Source organism: Spea bombifrons, chromosome 2 (genome assembly GCF_027358695.1).
Source record: "Spea bombifrons isolate aSpeBom1 chromosome 2, aSpeBom1.2.pri, whole genome shotgun sequence".
NCBI lineage: Eukaryota > Metazoa > Chordata > Amphibia > Anura > Pelobatidae > Spea > Spea bombifrons.
Window position 1 is genome coordinate 133,432,827 of NC_071088.1, and position 19,517 is coordinate 133,452,343.

General features: G+C 38.1%; 1 protein-coding gene across 4 annotated transcripts in view; it reads left to right on the forward strand.

The window, feature by feature from the left end:
- The first annotated feature begins 58 nt into the window (after positions 1–58).
- Positions 59–19,517, forward strand: part of GRM5 (glutamate metabotropic receptor 5) — a 132,046-nt gene continuing 112,587 nt past the window's right edge. For 3 of the 4 annotated variants that reach the window (XM_053456556.1, XM_053456560.1, XM_053456559.1), the window contains exons 1-2: positions 59–953; positions 9,422–10,294. In XM_053456556.1, the coding sequence (XP_053312531.1) occupies positions 9,616–10,294 (679 nt within the window). In that variant the 5' untranslated portion in view covers positions 59–953; positions 9,422–9,615. Of the gene's footprint in view, positions 954–3,288; positions 3,401–9,421; positions 10,295–19,517 lie in introns of those variants that run through there. The other variant, XM_053456558.1, reaches the window with a different exon arrangement.

Here is a 19,517-nt window from a genome sequence, read left to right on the forward strand (position 1 = left end):
TGGATCAAGAATTAGAAGAGCTGCACTTGTAAAGAGTGGCAATTCTTCTAGAATTGCTTCATTGCTCCTGAAGAAGGAGGCTGATCATTTAAATGACTGCTGCAGCTAGCAGGGCATCCTCTGCTTTATAGATGTAGCTTTTAATCTGAGGGATGCAGCTGGCATCAGCATCTGGTACATGGGGGGGGGGGTGAAAGGAGACAAGGAAATGTGATTGGGATGAGCAAATGAGTGGATGCTTGGCAGTACTGGAAGGGATCAATGCAGGTTGCATTTCCCCATCCCCCTTTCTCTGCATGATCTCCTATGCTGCTGTAGGCAGCCTTACATGGACTGAATAAAAGTAGCTACAGCTCACACCAGCAAGGACTGCACATCTGCACCAGGATTAAAGAGATGCTGCTGACAAATCCTTGGCTCATCTCATAGGAAGATCAGAAGCTCAGTTTATGAAACAAAAAAAACAAACAAACAAAAAAAAATTTCACTCTCATCACTTCTACTATAATTTGTGCTGCAGAGGATGCCCACCTTAAAATGTTCTCATGAAACCTAAGAGGGCACTTGGATGAGGAGGAACTGGAGATGACTGTGATTATTCTATTCTAAAGAAACATTGTGGAGTCTACTCTGCAGATAACAGTGTTTGATGGGGTTTTACTGCATCAGAACACACTGGGAAGCTCTCATCACCCCTTCTGTCCCAAATCCACTCACCATACAAAGAAGTTCTGCATCCATCTGCTGATCTGCAGACACACAGGTTCTTTGATGGAGAAACATTAGCAAATCAAGCTGCTCCTGCCATCCTTTTGCTTTTTTTTTTTTGTTTGACCCATAAGCTTCCTATCTACCAGGGATGGATGATGCATCTGCTGCTGGACTGAAGGAGGACTTGTGATTTATTTGTCTGCTTTGGAGATTGCCCTGACCCTGGTGTGTCTTCTACAAAGGTACAGTGTGTGCATTTATAAATGTCTCTTCTCATGCTGGGCAACACCTTTTGTGAAGCAGTTAAGTCGATTTCCACTCTGATTTTGTTTTGATGTGAAGTAGATAGGGGTCTGTGATCTAATTTGCACCCTCACCTCCTTATGACCTTGCAGAGATAGACCCATCAATAGCGCCCCCTTCAGCCTTCAAGCATTCATCTCTAACCCAAACTAGTAGGTAGAGCTGAAACATTGTAATTCGTTGGATCCAGGTTAGAGGATACATATCGTGTGTTAGTAAATAAGGCTATGTAGGAAGCGATCTAAGGGTGCAAACTCAATATACTAATAGTATTAAAACGACATAGATTGATTTCCTTTAATAAAGTATTAAATATGACATCATCAGTCAAGTCTCATATGGTTTCATTACATGTGTTTAGGAACTGAGTCTCTCAACTTCATATACCCAGTGCACACAGGAGGGAATCTTATTATTTTACATGTTTGAGAATGGTCAATCCACTAAGTAGGGTTAGCAGATTCCTTCACAACATCTCCCAATGCTGACATTTCCATCAATGGCTGTCTTGCCAGGTTTAACACATTGTTCCTCTGGGGAAAGTTACCAACCTTGGCTTAGACTTCAGCATATGCAGAGCAGCTGAACAAAACAATATAGGCAGTCTTTTAAGCTAACGTTTGCTTAGGTAATGCATGCCAAATATTTCAGACTAATAAAACCCCTGAGATCATTTTACAAAGTAAAAAAAAATAGAAATTAAAAAAAAATGAAAAAATAAAAATATCTAATTTCTATATAGGATTTTTAGTAAAGATGGATAATGACAGCAGCTGGCATAACCATGGTGATGGTTCGAGACCAGAGCCTTTGATAAGAATGTATATATATATATATATATATATATATATTATTATTATTATTATTATTATTATTATTATTATTATTATCATTTTTATTTATTTATTTTTTTTGCAATAGCCAGCTTCAACATTTTATGATTTTCCTATAAATATAGAAGAGGTAAGCACCGACTTCTCTTTTAAGAGTTAAGCAACTAGATGGCAACACTATTATAATATTGATCAAAAATAATGCCCCACTATTTCTAAGTCCAAACAAATATTATTTGTGCATTTATCTGGCCAATGCTACTCCTAAGGGTACATGTGCCACTTGGTGGCACTAAAAAATTGCTTTGATCATAGGGAATGAGAAATCCGATTAATATTTCCTTTTCAGTAACCTGTTAGGTGCCAGGTGACACTTGTTAACGTCTAAAAGAATATCATCCCCCACTGGTGGGATGATAGTAAGTTTGCAAAAAAAATATAAAAAAATAAATCCTTGATATTAACCCATTTTGAAAAGTGTTTAGGACCTCCATCCACCATTCGGGATGATAGGAATTGTAGTCCAAATATAATCTGTAATCTGTTTTAGTGTTCTCAAGCATACTGCAAACAATGTCACATCAGTTTTCTTTTAAAGATGACTTTCCATTGAAATCAGTTAGTTTCTTAAGTCTATGCATAAGCATATAACAATCACATAAACTCCCTACATGCCCAAGGATATGAGAAAGCAATTTGTTCTAATGTTCTAGAGTCTTTTGTTGATAACCAAGTACAATTCATGTGTAATATGTAGAGAACAAGTTAAGGGAAATTAGTATACATATATATATATATATATATATATATATATATATATAGTGAAAAGAAAGGTCTTTCTTTTCACTATATATTCACTATATATTCATATAATATAATATTATATATATATATATATATATATATATATATATAATGTGTGTGTATATATATATATGTGTGTGTGTATTGCCTTCTCAAATGAGTATTTCGTGGCAAAACCCAGCTTAACCCCCTTTCTTTGTGTTTGTTGCCCCCTGTGGTAGCTAAGGGGTTAAGAGATACAGGCACTGGTGGGATATAGCTGTGTATCATCCAGCAGATGCAGTTCAAGCATGAGAAACTGGAACACTTGTCAGAGAGGGTGATCTGGGATTCCACCAGAGACCTTTCTTTTTCACTTACAGCACACATGAAAAATAACCGGTGAAAGGAGAAAAAAATATATATCACATTTACATAAAAGGAAGCCAAATCCTAGAGTTCTCCCTGGATCCAGCATTGGGAGAATGAGAGCTGCTGCGCTGGTATTATTTCACTTGCTTCAGTGGAGATCTGCTTGCATGGGGAAGTGTGGAGAGAAGTCCTCAAGCTCTTTGAGATCTGATAATCAGATCTAAGCAGCTGAATAGTGGATATCGAGTCTTTCTTTCATTGGGGGGGGACTGCTAGGAGGATTGGAGGGGGATTCACCCATTTATGAAGCTGCAGAGTCTTTATCTGGCATGAATTGCTGAGAAGGACACATTGGATGGAGTGCAGGCAGCAGATGACCAGATTGTCCTTCCTGAAAGGTACTGACTACCATATTTAGTCCTGGTTTAATAGGATCTGTGTTAAATACATGGTTCCCTGCCATAACCCTAGCAGTGATGTACATCATAGGCATGTCTTCTGCCACAGCCAAATACATGCTCTCCTATGTAATGAGATGACCTACCTGTTATTAACAACCTCTCCAGATTGTTATTCAACTCTTTGGCAGGTCCATGTATTGGAATACTGAGAATGCCATTATACTGGGATTAGATCAGTGCCCCCATAATTGTGTGTCTCCTTTGAATTATTTAAAATGGCAGATTTTACTTGTAACCAGGTTAGTAGAGTTCACTGTGTCTTCTATGCATCACCTTTTTTTTCTTCCACTGTTCTATCAACAGGCTTCATTTCTTTATGTATACAGAAATAAATCCATGTTTAACATTAAATGAGGCAATCAACATGGATCTCCAGGACCAAGGACAGCTACCACTATAAAAGTTTATATGATGGAACAAGCAAATCATAGAATCTTCCTCTAGAACATTACAAATGAATGTTTCTTTTTAATGGTCAACAGTAAGGGACCTTCCTGGGGGGTAAATGTTGTATACTTTGTGTTTTCGACCAATGAGAATCTTATTTTCTATAATAAAATGACAGTAATAATTTACATATAATTAATAATAATAATATATAATTCCTTTATTGTATGTATATATAGTAGACCTGTAAATACATTGGACACTATAGATAACATACAATTATTAACATTGTTTATTGCAGAGAGGGTACCAAGTAGCACAGACCATGTTTTAATTGAATTTCAGTCTTTTTTTGCATGGAAAGCAATCAAGGTCATTTGATGGATGTATTGTTTTTGTAATTTTTTTTAACTAGTTCAAGAGGATTTGTAGAAAAAAAAAATATATATATATATATATATATAAATATATATTTATATATATATATATATAGATAGATAGATAGATAGATAGATAGATAGATAGATATGATATTTGATACATGCGCCGCAATAAGAATAATTTAAAGTGGAAAGCAAGGGTTGGCAAAAAAAAGCGATATTTGTGACATTTTTGTTTTCAGTGCTGATGCTTGGATTTCCTACGCAATAGGTATTTAAAATAAAGTGTCCTCCAAGTTTATTGAATTTTCTTGGAAGCTGAAACAGGAAGATAAATGTGTAATAAGGAAAAGCTTTTAAGACCATTGCAGTGTAATTAAAGAATGACCCGGGCAGTCAGCTTCATTCCAATATACAAATGATTGGCATTTCTTAAAACCAGCCTGTTACAACCCCCCCCCCCAAAAAAAAAAGACAAAAATGAAAATATGAAGCCGGAGCCACCAAATGTGGGTTAATATCTTCTTATTGGTTTGGCAAGGACCAATAGATAAACAGATGATGTAGGAGACGAGCGGTATTATAACGTACTGTGATATCATAATATAATTTCAAATTAGAATAATATAATATTAAATATAATATGCTGTAGTATTAGAATATTTCTGGCCGGGATTATGTATGTTATCTGACATTATGTGTTTAACTGTATATGAAAGGTGATGATGTAATCAAGGTGGCATTCTAGGAATTAAATGCCCCAGGAACATGAGATTCCTTTAGCTAGCTAAGCCAATTGGGAGTTGGAGTGGTCTGCACCTCGTTGCCTATATCTGGTTTTCCTATTATAAAAACATCTGCATTCGAAATAAAATAAAAAAATATAAAATATATTTTTTATATATATATATATATATATATATATATATAAATATATATATTTTTTTTAAGATAAAGGACAGAGAAGGTGACCCATTGGTTCTCATTGGCTGTCAAATTCTGTTTTAGGCTCATTTGACAGAGAAAAGGCAACAGTTGTTTTTTTTGCTTTAGCTCACCAGTACCTTGCCATAGGCTCCCATAATGAATACCGATGTATAGCAAACGCGGGTTTGTATCAATCCTATTGACAGCTAAATTAGGATTATGTCATCAATGCTTATGCTTTGGACGGTCTTGGTACGATGCCTTCTGGCGAAGAGGGCAGACAGTTGATGCAATGCAAAAATATACTACAGGAATGACATAGCTTGCGCTAGATAGTAATTAATACTCATTAATTTACTTATTTTATACTAAAGGGAAATTAGAGAAATAGTCATTTTTGGGGTATAGTTACAAATTAAAATAACCCTCTCACTTTTGCAAATCATTGCCTTGCCTTAACCAAATCCTCAAGACGCCCCCCCCCCGGGTTTATAGACTCTCTTGTCCATATTTACTAAATTTGACATCACTTTTTAGTGAAATGTGCGGCTTCTGAATGTGGATTAGGAGAGGTCACAATGGGTCAGCGCATAAATATACCGGATTTAATAGCACAACCTATATAACTACGGAAGTTTAAAAGAAACATCTCGGGTGTATCTAATATCCCCAAAAACACCATACTGGGGAAAAATAGGTTTTAGGAAGTTTCTGAGGGTCATTATAGTTTTAAAGAGGACTAGAATTTAACCCACAAAAAATCAAATGCAAGAAGCTTAGCAACATGGTCTGGAGATACTTAATTTTTATTAAAATAGGGTAAATAGTTATAATAAACATGTTTAAGTGTTCCTTTAGAGCTGGGATCCTGACACTGTAACTTGGCACGATTTAAGGACCTGTCGATAAACTTTTGCTAAAAATGAAGATTGGTTGCTAAAATGAGAGTCACTAGTAAGCAATTCGCCTGCCAAGGCGATCACATTTAGCAAGCCTATGTCGTACTCAAAGCCCAGGGTGATTTCACATCTAAATCACTGATAACATAGCTTTTACTTGCAATTGGCACAGGTCATTTCCACACCTGAAGCTCACTACAGCCTGCAAGATAAGTGTGGTTACAGATTGAGTGGTAGATAAGTTAAACAGCCCCCCAGCAGAAGTGGTAGAGGTTAATAGAGTGAAGGAGTTTAAACACGCATGGGATCGGCATACGGCTCCTAAATCTAAGACGAGACCAACGGCTGATTAAGGTCTGAGTCCGTACAGCAGGAAAATGGTCGACTAGACGGGGGAATGGGTCTGATCCGCTATCATATTCAATGTTTTAATGCTTCTGAATAGAATGATTTTCTATTGTCTTCTATCCTGCTCCTTTTTTATCTCATGGGTCTCCTTTTCAAGTCTAGTTCCAAGTAGTGGGCTAGTGATACCGGGGAATCTGTATATAACATTCCACATCAACCATTTATGCTTACTGCGGCTATTACTAGAATTCATTGTTAGTCCAAGCCATTGGATTAGTGCGGCCGCACGCTATGTTTTTATGCCCCCATAGCGCAGTTATCGGGTGAGTATGGGATGCTGTCGGCCAGTGGCCCACCGGGCTACAAAAGGGACTTCTGACCCAATCACATGGCGGGAAGTAAGAAGCTCCCTCTACCATCACAGATAATACTCCAGAAATGTCGGTGTCTCTGCAGATCCCCTTGCTGCAAGACATGGACCCCAGGCACCAAATAGACCCCTATAGCACTCAGCAAAACGAGTAGGGTGGTCCATAACTTACACCGCAACCAATGTGAAGCAAGTGAAAGGCCCCTCCCACTAGGGGCAGTGGTGCAAATGCCCCCTTTCCCGCATTGTTAACCCACCCCTGCAAAATTCGAAACAAATAAAGTATTACTTTCCAAAATTATATATCATGGGTAATTTTTATTTGCCACTTAAGCCGGAAAAAAAGCTGTAGGAATACTGAATAATATGCATCTGTAAAATAAATGTAACCTTAAAAAAAAAAATAACCTTATTACCATAGTAACCAAGGTAATGGTCCAATCAGCAGGAACATTCCATCAGTAGCTATGGTTATAAAACACTTTTTTACCCTTTATAAACCACCCCTGCTAGTCTCATGATAACAAATGGATTGTTATCTGACCTTTAGTTCTCGTTTGTACATCCCTTTTGGAGTTTATCCCCATAAGGACCAGTGCTTTTTTTTCATCTTCTTACTATGTCTTTCTTAAATTGTACCCACACAAAGTCTATTTTTTTAAGTAAAAAAAAAAAAAAAAATGTAAAAAAAAAAACATTCATATTTTTATGAATAATTTTTTTTTAAAAAAATGGTGAAAAAATATACTTGTTAACTTGCCCTTATTTTAAAGCCACCCTATATTCCTTTATAATTTTGATTTATTTAACCCATGGTGTACCAGGTACATCACTGGTCCTTTAAGGAACATATTTTCACGACTTACCTGGTACGTCACTGGTCACCAAGGGGCTATAAATCTCGATAAGTACCTGGGCTTCTACCGTCACCATCCAAGTATTTGACATTATCTTTTAAACACATGCAGTAAAGTGAGACCCTTGTATTAAGCGAGTTGATCCGACACCGTCGACGACCATTTCATTATAATAAATATGCATACTGTAATAAAGCAGCATATGAGAAATACCATCTTCGCTACCCGCGTGTGTTATAAAAATAGTAGCACTAAATCCCACACGCAATCTGCTGGAAATATGGTTGTGCCACTTGTGGATGATTATAGATGTCATTGACACAGAAAGTCTTCAAGCAATAACGCCAGTGAATTGTAGAAAATACAGGGATACTTATACAAAGAAAAGAATGAGAAAGGTTTCACTCCAACTGGGATACTTTAGGATGCATTTTATAATAAGTTAATTTATTTACACCATTATTGTAGCTCATTTCTCCGTATTAAAGACTTTTGGGGTTTATTCTCTAAAAGGAGAGCTGGTCGGAGAGTCCATCCCTTCACCAAAATTAGAACGGGTGAACTCCAGCCTAGCTGGTCCTGTATAATGTATAACTGAATGCCTGACGAGACTGAAGAATTCACCATACATTATACAGGGCCAGCCAAGCTCTACCTGCAGCAGAGGGTCAATGCGGTTGGCTCTTCATGATGTATAATGGAGCTGAAATCAGAAGACCCCTGTTAGTGAATTGGGCCCTTAGAGGTGATTACATTTTTCATGCCAATGTATGTTTCCCAACCCCCGCCATGGTTAACCTATTTTATTTTATTTAATAAATAGTTACAAAGTCATTGTGGTTGAATAACTAGGAATATCAGATTTAAAGAATTGCCGATCCAATTAGCTGTATTTGTACAAAAAAAGGCAAAAAAAACCCCAGAAGACTCCAAAATTGCAATACATTTTTAAATGGACCAAATCAAATGGTTAATTGTTTCCATATATTAACCCCTTAAGGACAATGGGCGGTCCCAAAAGCCATTGAAAACATGTACGGGCTTTGTCATTAAGGGGTTAAAAGAAATACTCAAGAGCATGATTCTCATGTTTCTTTAAATTATTTTTATTATTAGTATCAGATTAAAAATAAGTATTCAAAAAAGTTCTTTTTTTTTAAAACAGTTCTAGTTTTTAAGCAATATAATGTTTTCTGACAGCTGCATATTAACCATTTGTATGAGTTCTAGCTCTGTTATCTTAGCCCGATCTACTAGACAAAACAACCTGACTCCTTGTCGTTCTACTTGTGGTAAACAATAGAATGGCTCAGTCTAAATCTCCGGGAATACAACAAAAAAAAAATGTCTGTTGAGGGGGCCCATATGACAGCTGCTGTGGGCCCCCAAGGTAAGTCTGGGCTCAGTAAAGGTGCTCGTTTTGCCCTGAGTTAAAGACTGCCCAGGCAACAGGTATAATATATGCATTTTATGTCTATAATATTGTTTACGTCTTTAAATAATATGTGTGAGAATATGAACAATCTGAAATTAACACAAAAAGATTTGCTCGATGTATAAAATGTATGAAAATTTAGCCTAAATACCAGTTCCTTGAATTTTTTATGGGCTCTGTCAATTATTAGCATTAAAATTGATGACGACCTTTAATTTCTATTTCTTGCCCGCTACATAAGATTTGGAAATCCGATTACTATAGATTTAATCAGTAGCGACCTTTATGACCGGCCCGTTTAATGTACATGTTTTACAAGAGGATAACTACCCATGCCCTGTTCTTTCTTTTCTAGGGAATGACATTTTGGAATATTTGTGAATATCTTCCTCAATGGTCCCTCAGATACAACGGTCATTTGTTGAGTTGTGGGGAGCGATGCTTGGCCGTCCAACAACATCTACAAAGGAGTAAAAGCCGACTCAAGTTGAAACAGCCAACGCTTTTCTCTCATCATGCTATCTAGCCTGGCTTAATTCGTTTTCTAAAATGGTTCTCTACTTCGTCTTTCTGTTTCTTCTGCTGAAGGAAGATGGCAGTGGTAGCACCGGTCTGGTGGCATCGGCACAGACGAATGAAAGGAGAGTTGTGTCCCACGTGCCAGGTGACATTATTATTGGGGCTTTGTTTTCTGTGCACCACCAACCCACTGTTGAAAAAGTTCATGAAAGGAAATGTGGTGAAATACGAGAACAGTATGGCATTCAGAGGGTGGAAGCCATGCTACATGCCCTCGACAGAATCAACGCAGACCCAACACTGTTGCCAAACATAACCCTTGGATGTGAAATAAGAGATTCATGTTGGCATTCTGCAGTGGCCCTTGAGCAAAGCATTGAGTTCATTAGGGACTCGTTGATTTCATCCGAAGAAGAGGAAGGATTAGTTCGTTGTGTTGACGGATCTTCATCAGGATTCCGATTAAAAAAGCCCATAGTAGGTGTCATTGGACCTGGATCCAGCTCGGTGGCCATTCAAGTCCAAAACTTACTGCAGCTTTTTAATATACCTCAAATCGCTTATTCTGCCACAAGTATGGACTTGAGTGACAAAACTCTTTACAAGTACTTCATGAGAGTGGTACCCTCGGACGCCCAACAAGCAAGGGCCATGGTAGACATTGTGAAAAGGTACAACTGGACATACGTCTCTGCGGTACATACAGAAGGTAAGATCCATCTAAACAAGAGTCAATAGAATGCTTTTTTTTTCTAAAATAAACCATGTCAATTTCTAAATTATAAAGTGTAGATTGGTCTATTTCTTGGTTTAAAGTGTTATGTGAACATATGATGGAAGCCACAGTAGCCAGTGACCCATTGGAACGTTGAATCATTGTCAGATAGTGGCAAACCTGCTTGAAAATAAAATGATAGGTTCTAATATGTTATTGATTTAGGTTTGAACCATTATAAGCTTTCTTAGTAATATACAGCGTTAAAAATAAAATATTAATCTGGTCTAAAGCTAGGTTTAAATACAAGGAAAAATATAAAATAAAAACAATCTTATTTTTAAAGTATATAAACAGCAAGAAAGATGAACGACAACCAAAATACACGTTTCTTAACAGCAAAGGGAATGCAATTTAATTGCTTATTTCTTATGTCTTAAACTACATCTTAAACTACATTTAAAAGTATTATATATGTGCTTTAATTGTATAGCTATTTAATGACATCAAATAAGCAATGCCTTCTCCTATCTGCCTATTCAATGCCTACGCCAATAAAATAGTTAAGAGGAGCTGCTGTCATGCAGTTATGAAATGGTTAAAATTGGAGGGGGTGCTAACGTATAGGCAGAACAGCCCGCTGCTTAACGCACCAGTGGTTTAAGGGGTCTCCAACAGCAGAAGCTGTTTTAACTGGATAAAAATCCAAAATGTGTTCCGTAGTGTAATTAAATCCAAAGCCCCGGTTGAGGATGGTCCCACCAGATCTTTAGACAGAAGAATTGATTTGAGTGTCTATGGTGATATACAGTTACAGATTTCTTCTTCTGTTTTATATGGCTGTATTTCTTTTGTATTTCTTATTTCTCCGCGTTTCTCTTTAAGCCGAGTACAATATGGTAATAATGATTGCGTGATGTGTCCTTGGATGGAAGCTTAACGCTACTCGGAATTGAATCCTTTGTCAAATCTGAAGTCACGACAAGAGCCCAAGTGCTCCCTTTTACTGAAGAAAAGTCACATTGGGGAGCACATCTTCCCACACAGGCTAAAGCTTCACGATACAATAACAAACATTATTAACCCCTTAATGACAAAGCCCGTACATGTACGGGCTCCAAATGCATTGTTTTCAATGGGTTTCGGGACCGCCCGTTGTCCTGAAGGGGTTAATGGTTATCATTCTTAGTCTGCCTGCATACCGTAATGCACAATGCTGTGCCATACAATGATGAAAGGCTCCCCTGGTCTGTTATATGATTTATTATATTATTAAAGTGGTACTGATCTTGCTTTATTGACTTGGCTTGGCCTGTCCTCCAACTGAAGGCATCATCGAAAATCCCAACACATGCCCTGATCATTTCTCTTCTTGGCTACTGTAACCCTAATGTATCTTATTCTGGATTGGTCCATTCGATATGTCTAGTTTATCAGGGAGACTTAAGCCTCTTCTGATTGGCTGCCTTTTCCTTGATGACTTATAGGGTTTCCATATGGTCCAATATCCAGTTTTAGATTCTCTGGTGCTTAATCGAGGAGTCAGCTTCAACCTCTAGTATTCTTAGGCCACTTGGCTACTTTGATGATGCCCTATCTGACAGTCATGTATCGTGTGAGAGGATATCTGGCTACTTGATACTCGTCACTGGTCAAGGACCTTCTCCCATCTAGTTGTCAAGTGTCCAAAAGACATCAAAGTCCCAAGAGCAAGTGAGTGCTCAGATACTCACCCGAAGAGGAAAAGGGGGCTCTAATAAATAAAAACCCTACCACAGCACTAAGCAACCTAATTTCAGGGTCCGTCTAGAGACTATTGTTATTCAGTAAAGCTTTACTAGCTGTCATAGAATCCCATGTGTGTCAAGTTGGCACCTTCCTTTATATTATAAATTCTGTCAAGCAGAGATCTCCGAGACTCCTGCTTCTATTCAGATGTTTTATTGTTTTATTAGACCGTGCTGGAGAATCTGCTGGCCCTATATAAAAAAAAAAAAGAAAAAAACATGTTGGATGCCCATTACAAATATATTTGTGTGTATTTTTAATTTTAATTATTACAATTAGACTGTTTTTAATTGCCGCTGCTCTTTGTAAATCTAGCCCTAAAATTAATATTAATGGATCTAATGACCTAATTTCATAACCCGCCATATACAATAACTGAAAATGCTTAAATGTAACGCAGAATATTAAATATATACTTATTCTGTCTATGATAGCATTATTTGTAATGCGTCATATAAACAGGCTGATCGTTTGTATCACTTAGGTAATTGTTTCGCAGATCATAGGAAAAATGAAGTCATTTATTTCCCATTTCACATTATAGCACTTATTTTGTACAGCTTTAATGAAATATAAGAATAAACAGTGTTTCTGTTATATATCCAAATGCTTTTTCTAAACTATTAAAAATAAATGCCTGATTGCAAGTCATGGTAAAAAATAATAATAATAATAATAAATGATTAAATTTCAAGCACTGCCAGATGGGCAAATGCCCGGTGGGCTGGTAGTCTATGGAGCCGTATACTTGCCTTTACTGGCAGAGCCGGTCCTTCAGTATGCGGCCACCGGCTGGTTTCACATGGCCACACGCTATGAGGTTGCAAGAGCCAAGCGTGTGGCCAGGCGTATCCAGCCGGCAGCCTCTTATACGTCCTTCAACCACCGCTGGCCTTAAAGTGCCAGCGCTGATTTTAATCCCCAGTGTGGCCCCCATGACAAGTCAAATAAACTAGATATTTATATAGGCAACTGAGCTTGAAGTCAAGATTAATAATAAATACGAATAGTGTCGACCATCTATTCTCTGTTAGAAAATTACAATTTTTTTTTTTTAGGTTATGATCAAAATACCCCTCAAAAATGCAACTAAAATCACAGACAAGGGCAAAAGTGGGCAGAAACAAGTAGTTTCGGTCCACTGAAGTCATACCATATGGACCATTTCTGAATAATCAGGCTTGAAATCAAGGTTTTTCCTGCAAGGGTTTTCCCCGTCATGGATTGTCCTACTTTATGTGCTTTTTTAGCGATAAGTGATTCCCCCCCCGCCTGGAATTTTTACTATTAAGTTCCTCTCAATATCCATCCCAAATAATATCCCCCTTAATCAGTGGTCCTCTAGGCGCATGCTTTGTTGGCTTCATGGATATCAGGGATCTTGAGTAATCTACAAGAATCACTTTTTAGGTAAATAATATTTTATTGATTGAAGGACACAGACAACACAATAACAGAAGGAAACATCACATGAAAAATGCAGCGTCAGCGATATGGCCAGGAGTCAGGCACATAATAAGGCAGAAATTGGCAGTAATAGATACATTCCAAATACAACCTCCTCCAGGAGGAGCACAAAACAAGAATCACTTTTTATACATATTCTCACTATTTTTTATTATTATTTTTTTTGCATAATGATAATAAAATAACTAAAAATGTTGTCATCATGATTGCTGAATGTGATGTCATCCTTAATTACAAAGTCACTTTTAAGTCACGTTTTTTTTTCAAATGTCTTTTTAATTAACTTTTTTATTCTTAAAATTAATAATTAGACTCCCATTATGCATGCAGTTTAAGAACTACAAAACTGTACTCGCTCTCATAATTAGTGAATTCTCGTGGGACGGTGTTTCTAATTCGGTTCTCCCCGAGCAGTATTTTCATTGGCTTGTTATATATTTTGTGCGATGCGGGATGTGTTAACTTTTGTTTAGGTAGTGCCTACCCCCTGCCGCTGTCTTCATGATTGGCAGCCTTCATGAATTACATTCTGCCCGTACTGGAAGAACGAGGAGAGGGAAGTCGTTCTTAATTAGTAGAATTGTTTCTGATGAAGGCCACAATGTCCCTGAATTCTTAATTCGTAGATACAAACCTGAAAAAAAACCTTTACAGGTATTCAGTAAAGATATCTTTGTCTAACAAGGAAAACATCATAGTAGAACCCAGAAGACCTTCTTTACACTTGTCACCTTAAGAACCTTGATGAGGACCACATTGAGAGCTGGCCCAAAAATTTTTACTTGGGTTGCTGAGAACTTGACTCCAATAATTTTCATAGCGAATTCATCTGATGTTCAGCCAAAGAATGAACCTTGAAGATCCATGGAAAATCAACTTGGGCCAACTAAGACCATACAATTTCGGAACATCTACAGTTGAGTGACATCAAAATGTTCCAGTAACTGATATTTTTAAAAAAATATATATTACTAGTTTTAAACGCTGTGGAATTCACAGAATCAGCACATTCTGTTGTGATATTACAATTATGGATAAATAAAAAATGGACAATAATATGAACACACATAAAGAAGAGAGCCTTGCTCCTCAGAGCTTAGGATATATCCGTAGGTTCAGAGGCATTGACACAGAAGGCTTGATTGTAGCAGAGGTCAAGTGGAAAGGTCCTACCGCTGTTTGATATAAGGGAAGCTGCAACGATAATTCATGTAAACCATCTACGATATATTATTCCAAACCAAACATACAATTAGGGGCCAGGATGGCCAGGGTGCAATCAATAAGAAAAGGTCACAATTTGGTGTCGAGGAAGGCAGAATCAATTCAAATGTAACCAAACGGCTTACGCGCATGTGTTTCTAACTTATATGGGGACTTATTTCCAGTACAGACGTCCCTGGATGATAAATCACCGATAGAATAACGGCATATTAACCCCTTAATGACAAAGCCCGTACATGTACGGGCTCAAAATGCATTGTTTTTAATGGGTTTAGGGACCGCCCATTGTCCTTAATATTCATGAAAACTGTCCATGGGGACAGCGTGGTTCTACAAGAAGAGATCTATGCCATGGAGGTGTCTTTGTCCCCCTATTACACACGGGATTCAAGGGCATAAATTTGCCAGGAATCTTAAGAATATGTTCATAACTGAAACCTCTGTGACTTATACCACTCGCTATGGACAGATCTGGCACATAAAGGATTTATATACTGTATAAAACTGTGACATTCTTCAGACTCCCTAGTAATAATTAAATATAATGTAAGGAAGTTTTGGTTCATTGAGAGGGTGGTAGATAAATGGAGCACCATCAAATTGTGAGTGGTAGAGGCTGATACGTGATGGAATTTAAACATGCATGGGGTAGACATGTGGCTCCTGAATCTAAGACGAGACCAACGACTGATTAAGATCTGAGTCTTACATCAGAAAGAAAGGGCAAACTAGACGGGCCAAATTATTCTTATCCCCGGCCAAATTCTGTGTTCCTATGTCTGTCAACTCTCACTCCCATCAGCAACATTGGGGATATTATCTCTCTATTCAATAAATTTCTCAACAGATCATTCGTATTCAGTCTTATTTAGCCAAGCAATGAAATAGGAATGGGTCGGTCAACTGAAGAGACCTTTGACACCGCTGACCAAACCATTATGACAAAGATATCCTTGTCTGCTCTCTCTCTCTGCGTCTTAGATCATGCGTGTTTGGACCGCAGGCATGCCAATGTCTTTCCACTGAGACGCTCTCTTTTTTGTACTGTCGACAGTCAGCTGCTGTGCACATGTTTAAAAAAGACAGACGCAGCGGTATAAATGTTGAACACTTCCTAACACGACCTGGCATCGTTTCGCAAAACAATTTCCTCGAGGTTAAAACCAGATCAGTAGAGAAAAAGCTATGAGTGAACGGATATTTATTTTTAGATAAATGTCCGAACAAAGCTGGTTTGTAAAAAAAAATAAAAAAAATTCTTCACCAGTTTGAATGTTCAATATTTATTAAGTATACCAGTTAACCAAATGGAAATTGGTACTGGTACTGAAGGAGAAGAAAGCTTACAATCTATTAGGTAAACAAGTTATCCAAACAGAATCATATTATATGCATATCGGGCATTTTACAAGCATAATTAAACTTTATATAATATGATTTTTTTTTTTGGTGTAAAAAAAAAAAAAGATTTAACCATTTGAATAATCAGTGATAGAGACAGTGTGATTGACAGTATCAACGGGACTCCGTGCATGCAAGACTCGGTAACTGATGGGGTTAGAATGCGTTGTTAGGTGTATTTAAAGTTGACATGGATTTATATTCCTATAAAAAAAACTTTGTTAGCCGCTGATGAAGTCCTACTGTTAGGCGAAACGCGTAGGGCTAGTATTTTCTTACATCATATCCTTGGCCAGTCTCGGGTGAATCTGCAACGAACCGTACAACGATTGTTCCATTCACAATAACAGATCCTCGAGCCAAGCTGCACATTTTTACCTATATACTACATTTAATGCATTACTAAAAATGCATCGTCCTTGTGAGCGAGGTTTTAAAAAATTAGAAAACTAAATTAGAAAACTTCAACAATGTTAGGCTACTGTATCTAATTTCTTTTCCTATATGTTAAAATCCTACCTTCTCTATCGCTGATGCCTTGAATTACTGGGATTAATAGGAGAACCCCTGGACAGTGGATCAAAACTTCTCATTGGGAAGTTCTATTTGGATTTTTTTTTTTATTTTGTATCTTTTAACCATTTGAATGGCAGGAGTCTAAGCACCCTTGGAACTCCCTCGGTTCATGCAATCTTTACTATAAAAAAAAAATACTAATATCTGGACCCCCCAGATACACTATTAAGACGGAGAAATGTAAAACAGGCAGGGAAACTCCTAAACCCCACCTGAACATACTGTATTTTGTCAATATTTGTTCTACGCCATTATTTAATATTATAAAGAATAAAAAAAAATTATGAAAATGAAAAAGAAAGAGAAAAAGAGAAAGGGAAAAGTTAAAGAAAAATAAAAAGAAGAATAAAAGAGAATTCAAATCATACCCATAAATTCATGCGTACGATATATGGAATATCACTGTACGTATATGTCTTTGATTTTTTTGTTGTTTTTTATTTCTCTTTAAAAAAAATACTAATTTTAGTTACATTTTTTTGTTTTTCTATTGGGCATAATTATAGATCCTCTGCTAAGTGTATTCGTTACTCGAGTACTTTCCCCGCCGCTGAAATCTTTACGTTACAGACATCTGGCTATGACAGACAGACAGGCGTGTTTAATGGCAAATCCTTTGCTTTCTCCTTGCTTCCATGCACAACTGTCGAGAAGCCGAGAGTTTAATGAGAAAGCAGACACATGAAATCATGAACAATGACAACCCGTGCTCCCTCATTATTGGCATAAGTAGGACAGGATTCTCATTTCTGCTCCGTCTCCATGTGCCGAGCTGCGGCTAACACACAGAATAACCTTGGTGATCCATATGGTTTAGACGGCATCCTAAACCCATTACAATAATTTACACAAAGGGTTGAATCACCGGTGTAGAGAAATAATAGTCGAAACATTAACATAAATATATATTTTTTTCAAGTTACATAACTGTAGCAGAGTCACACTATTTTTTTGTCCTGCCACATTATTTCTATTGTGTCGGAGAGCCAGCCAATTACATATCTGGCTTCAGTGACATCATATTTCTACTTCCTTCTGCATTAAAAATATTACAGTGGAAATGGCTCTGTATGCATGTGGCGATTTCATAATAAAACATGTGCTCTCCTTAGTTCAGAGCGTTAATATAGACTAGTTTCATTATTAAAAAAAAAATATTCAGATCTCAGGGATCTAGAAGGATGATTAATTAGCCAGGTTTTCAATACAAAGCTGACAGCGTTTTCACAGACTACTAAATAACAGCTTGGCCGCTGACGGGGAACACCCAGATCTATTGGTTTCAGAAAATAACTGGACTGGCAACAGTTGATTAAAACTATTGATCTGCGCGGCTACTCGTGCAGCTTAAAAGTTAGCGGAAACCAATTATTTCATTAAAAAACAACATCTATTTAGTAGGCGTTTGACAATCTACAACATAATTGTCACTGGTGACTGCTAATTTTCTTTACAGTGACACGGAAAATAATTATTACCGCCGCAGTAGGTAAAGAAACAACCGTTCCTGGATATGTCTATATGTATACGCACACATAGATTCCACTCATTGACCATCTGCCTAGAATTCAACTAGGTCCTTTGGCAAGTTATTCAATCCTGACTGCATGCTTAATATACTTACAACAACTAGTACTTCCCAGCAAGCCCAGACCGTGTACACCAGGCCAATGTCTGGTGGGCTTCTTGCCGTCAACGCTCCATACTCTCCTGATCTCCACCAGCGGATATCAGACTTGTGCATTCGTCTTCGGGCGAACATGGAAACGAACACGAAGAGTGCGTTTTCGTGTTCATTCCGAAGACACGCCGAAGAGAAGACAGCGGCGGTAAAACGTAGGCGAAGACGAAGACACACGCCACGAAGATCTTCATGATCAACTTCGTCTTCGCCTACTAATCTCCCCGGTCCCTTCCCCTTCTAACTTACCTTATCTTCGCGGCATCGCGGCAGTTCACGGAAGTGGAAATCCGCAGGTTCGGTGTCACGGGTTACAGGGCAGTTCGAATGAGCCTATTGGTCGCCTACAGGGACCTCCTCTGGCATCAACCAATTGGTTGATGCCAGAGGAAGACCCTGCAGGTGACCAATAGGCTCACTCGCACAGCCTTTGTAACCCCTGACAGCGAACCTATGGATTTTCACTCCCGTTAACCCCTTCGATGCTGCGTTAGATAACGGGAGCGGAAATCCGTAGGTTAAAGGGCCGTGCAAGCGACCAATAGGCTCGCTCGCACGGCCCCTTAACCCCTTAACCAACAGAGTCGCTCGTACAGACTTTAAAAAGTTAAACCCTAATGAAGCAACTTGTCCGGCAGATCCCACTGGTCTCCCTGTTCTATCAGTTAAACGATAGAACAGGGAGACCAATGGTATCTGCCGGACAAGTTACAGCACCAGGAGTTTAAAAGTCTGTACGAGCGACCCTATTGGTCGCCAGCAGGGGGCTCGTCTGCCATCAACCATTGGCAGACGAGCCTCCTGCTGACGACCAATAGAGTTGCTCATACGGACATTTAAACTCCTGGCACCAGAGCTGCTGCGGTACACGTTAACCCCGTATTAACCCCTTAAGCGGAAAAAAACGAAGAAAAACCGAACACGAAGAATGTCCACGAATATTCGCCCGAAGAACAGGCAAATATTCGCGGAATACGAAGATTTTTTTTTTCCCGAGTACGAGCACGAAGACGAACACGAAGAGCCCCCTGGTGCCCAAGTCTAGCGGATATCTCGTAGGATATGCCTGGCCGCATGCAA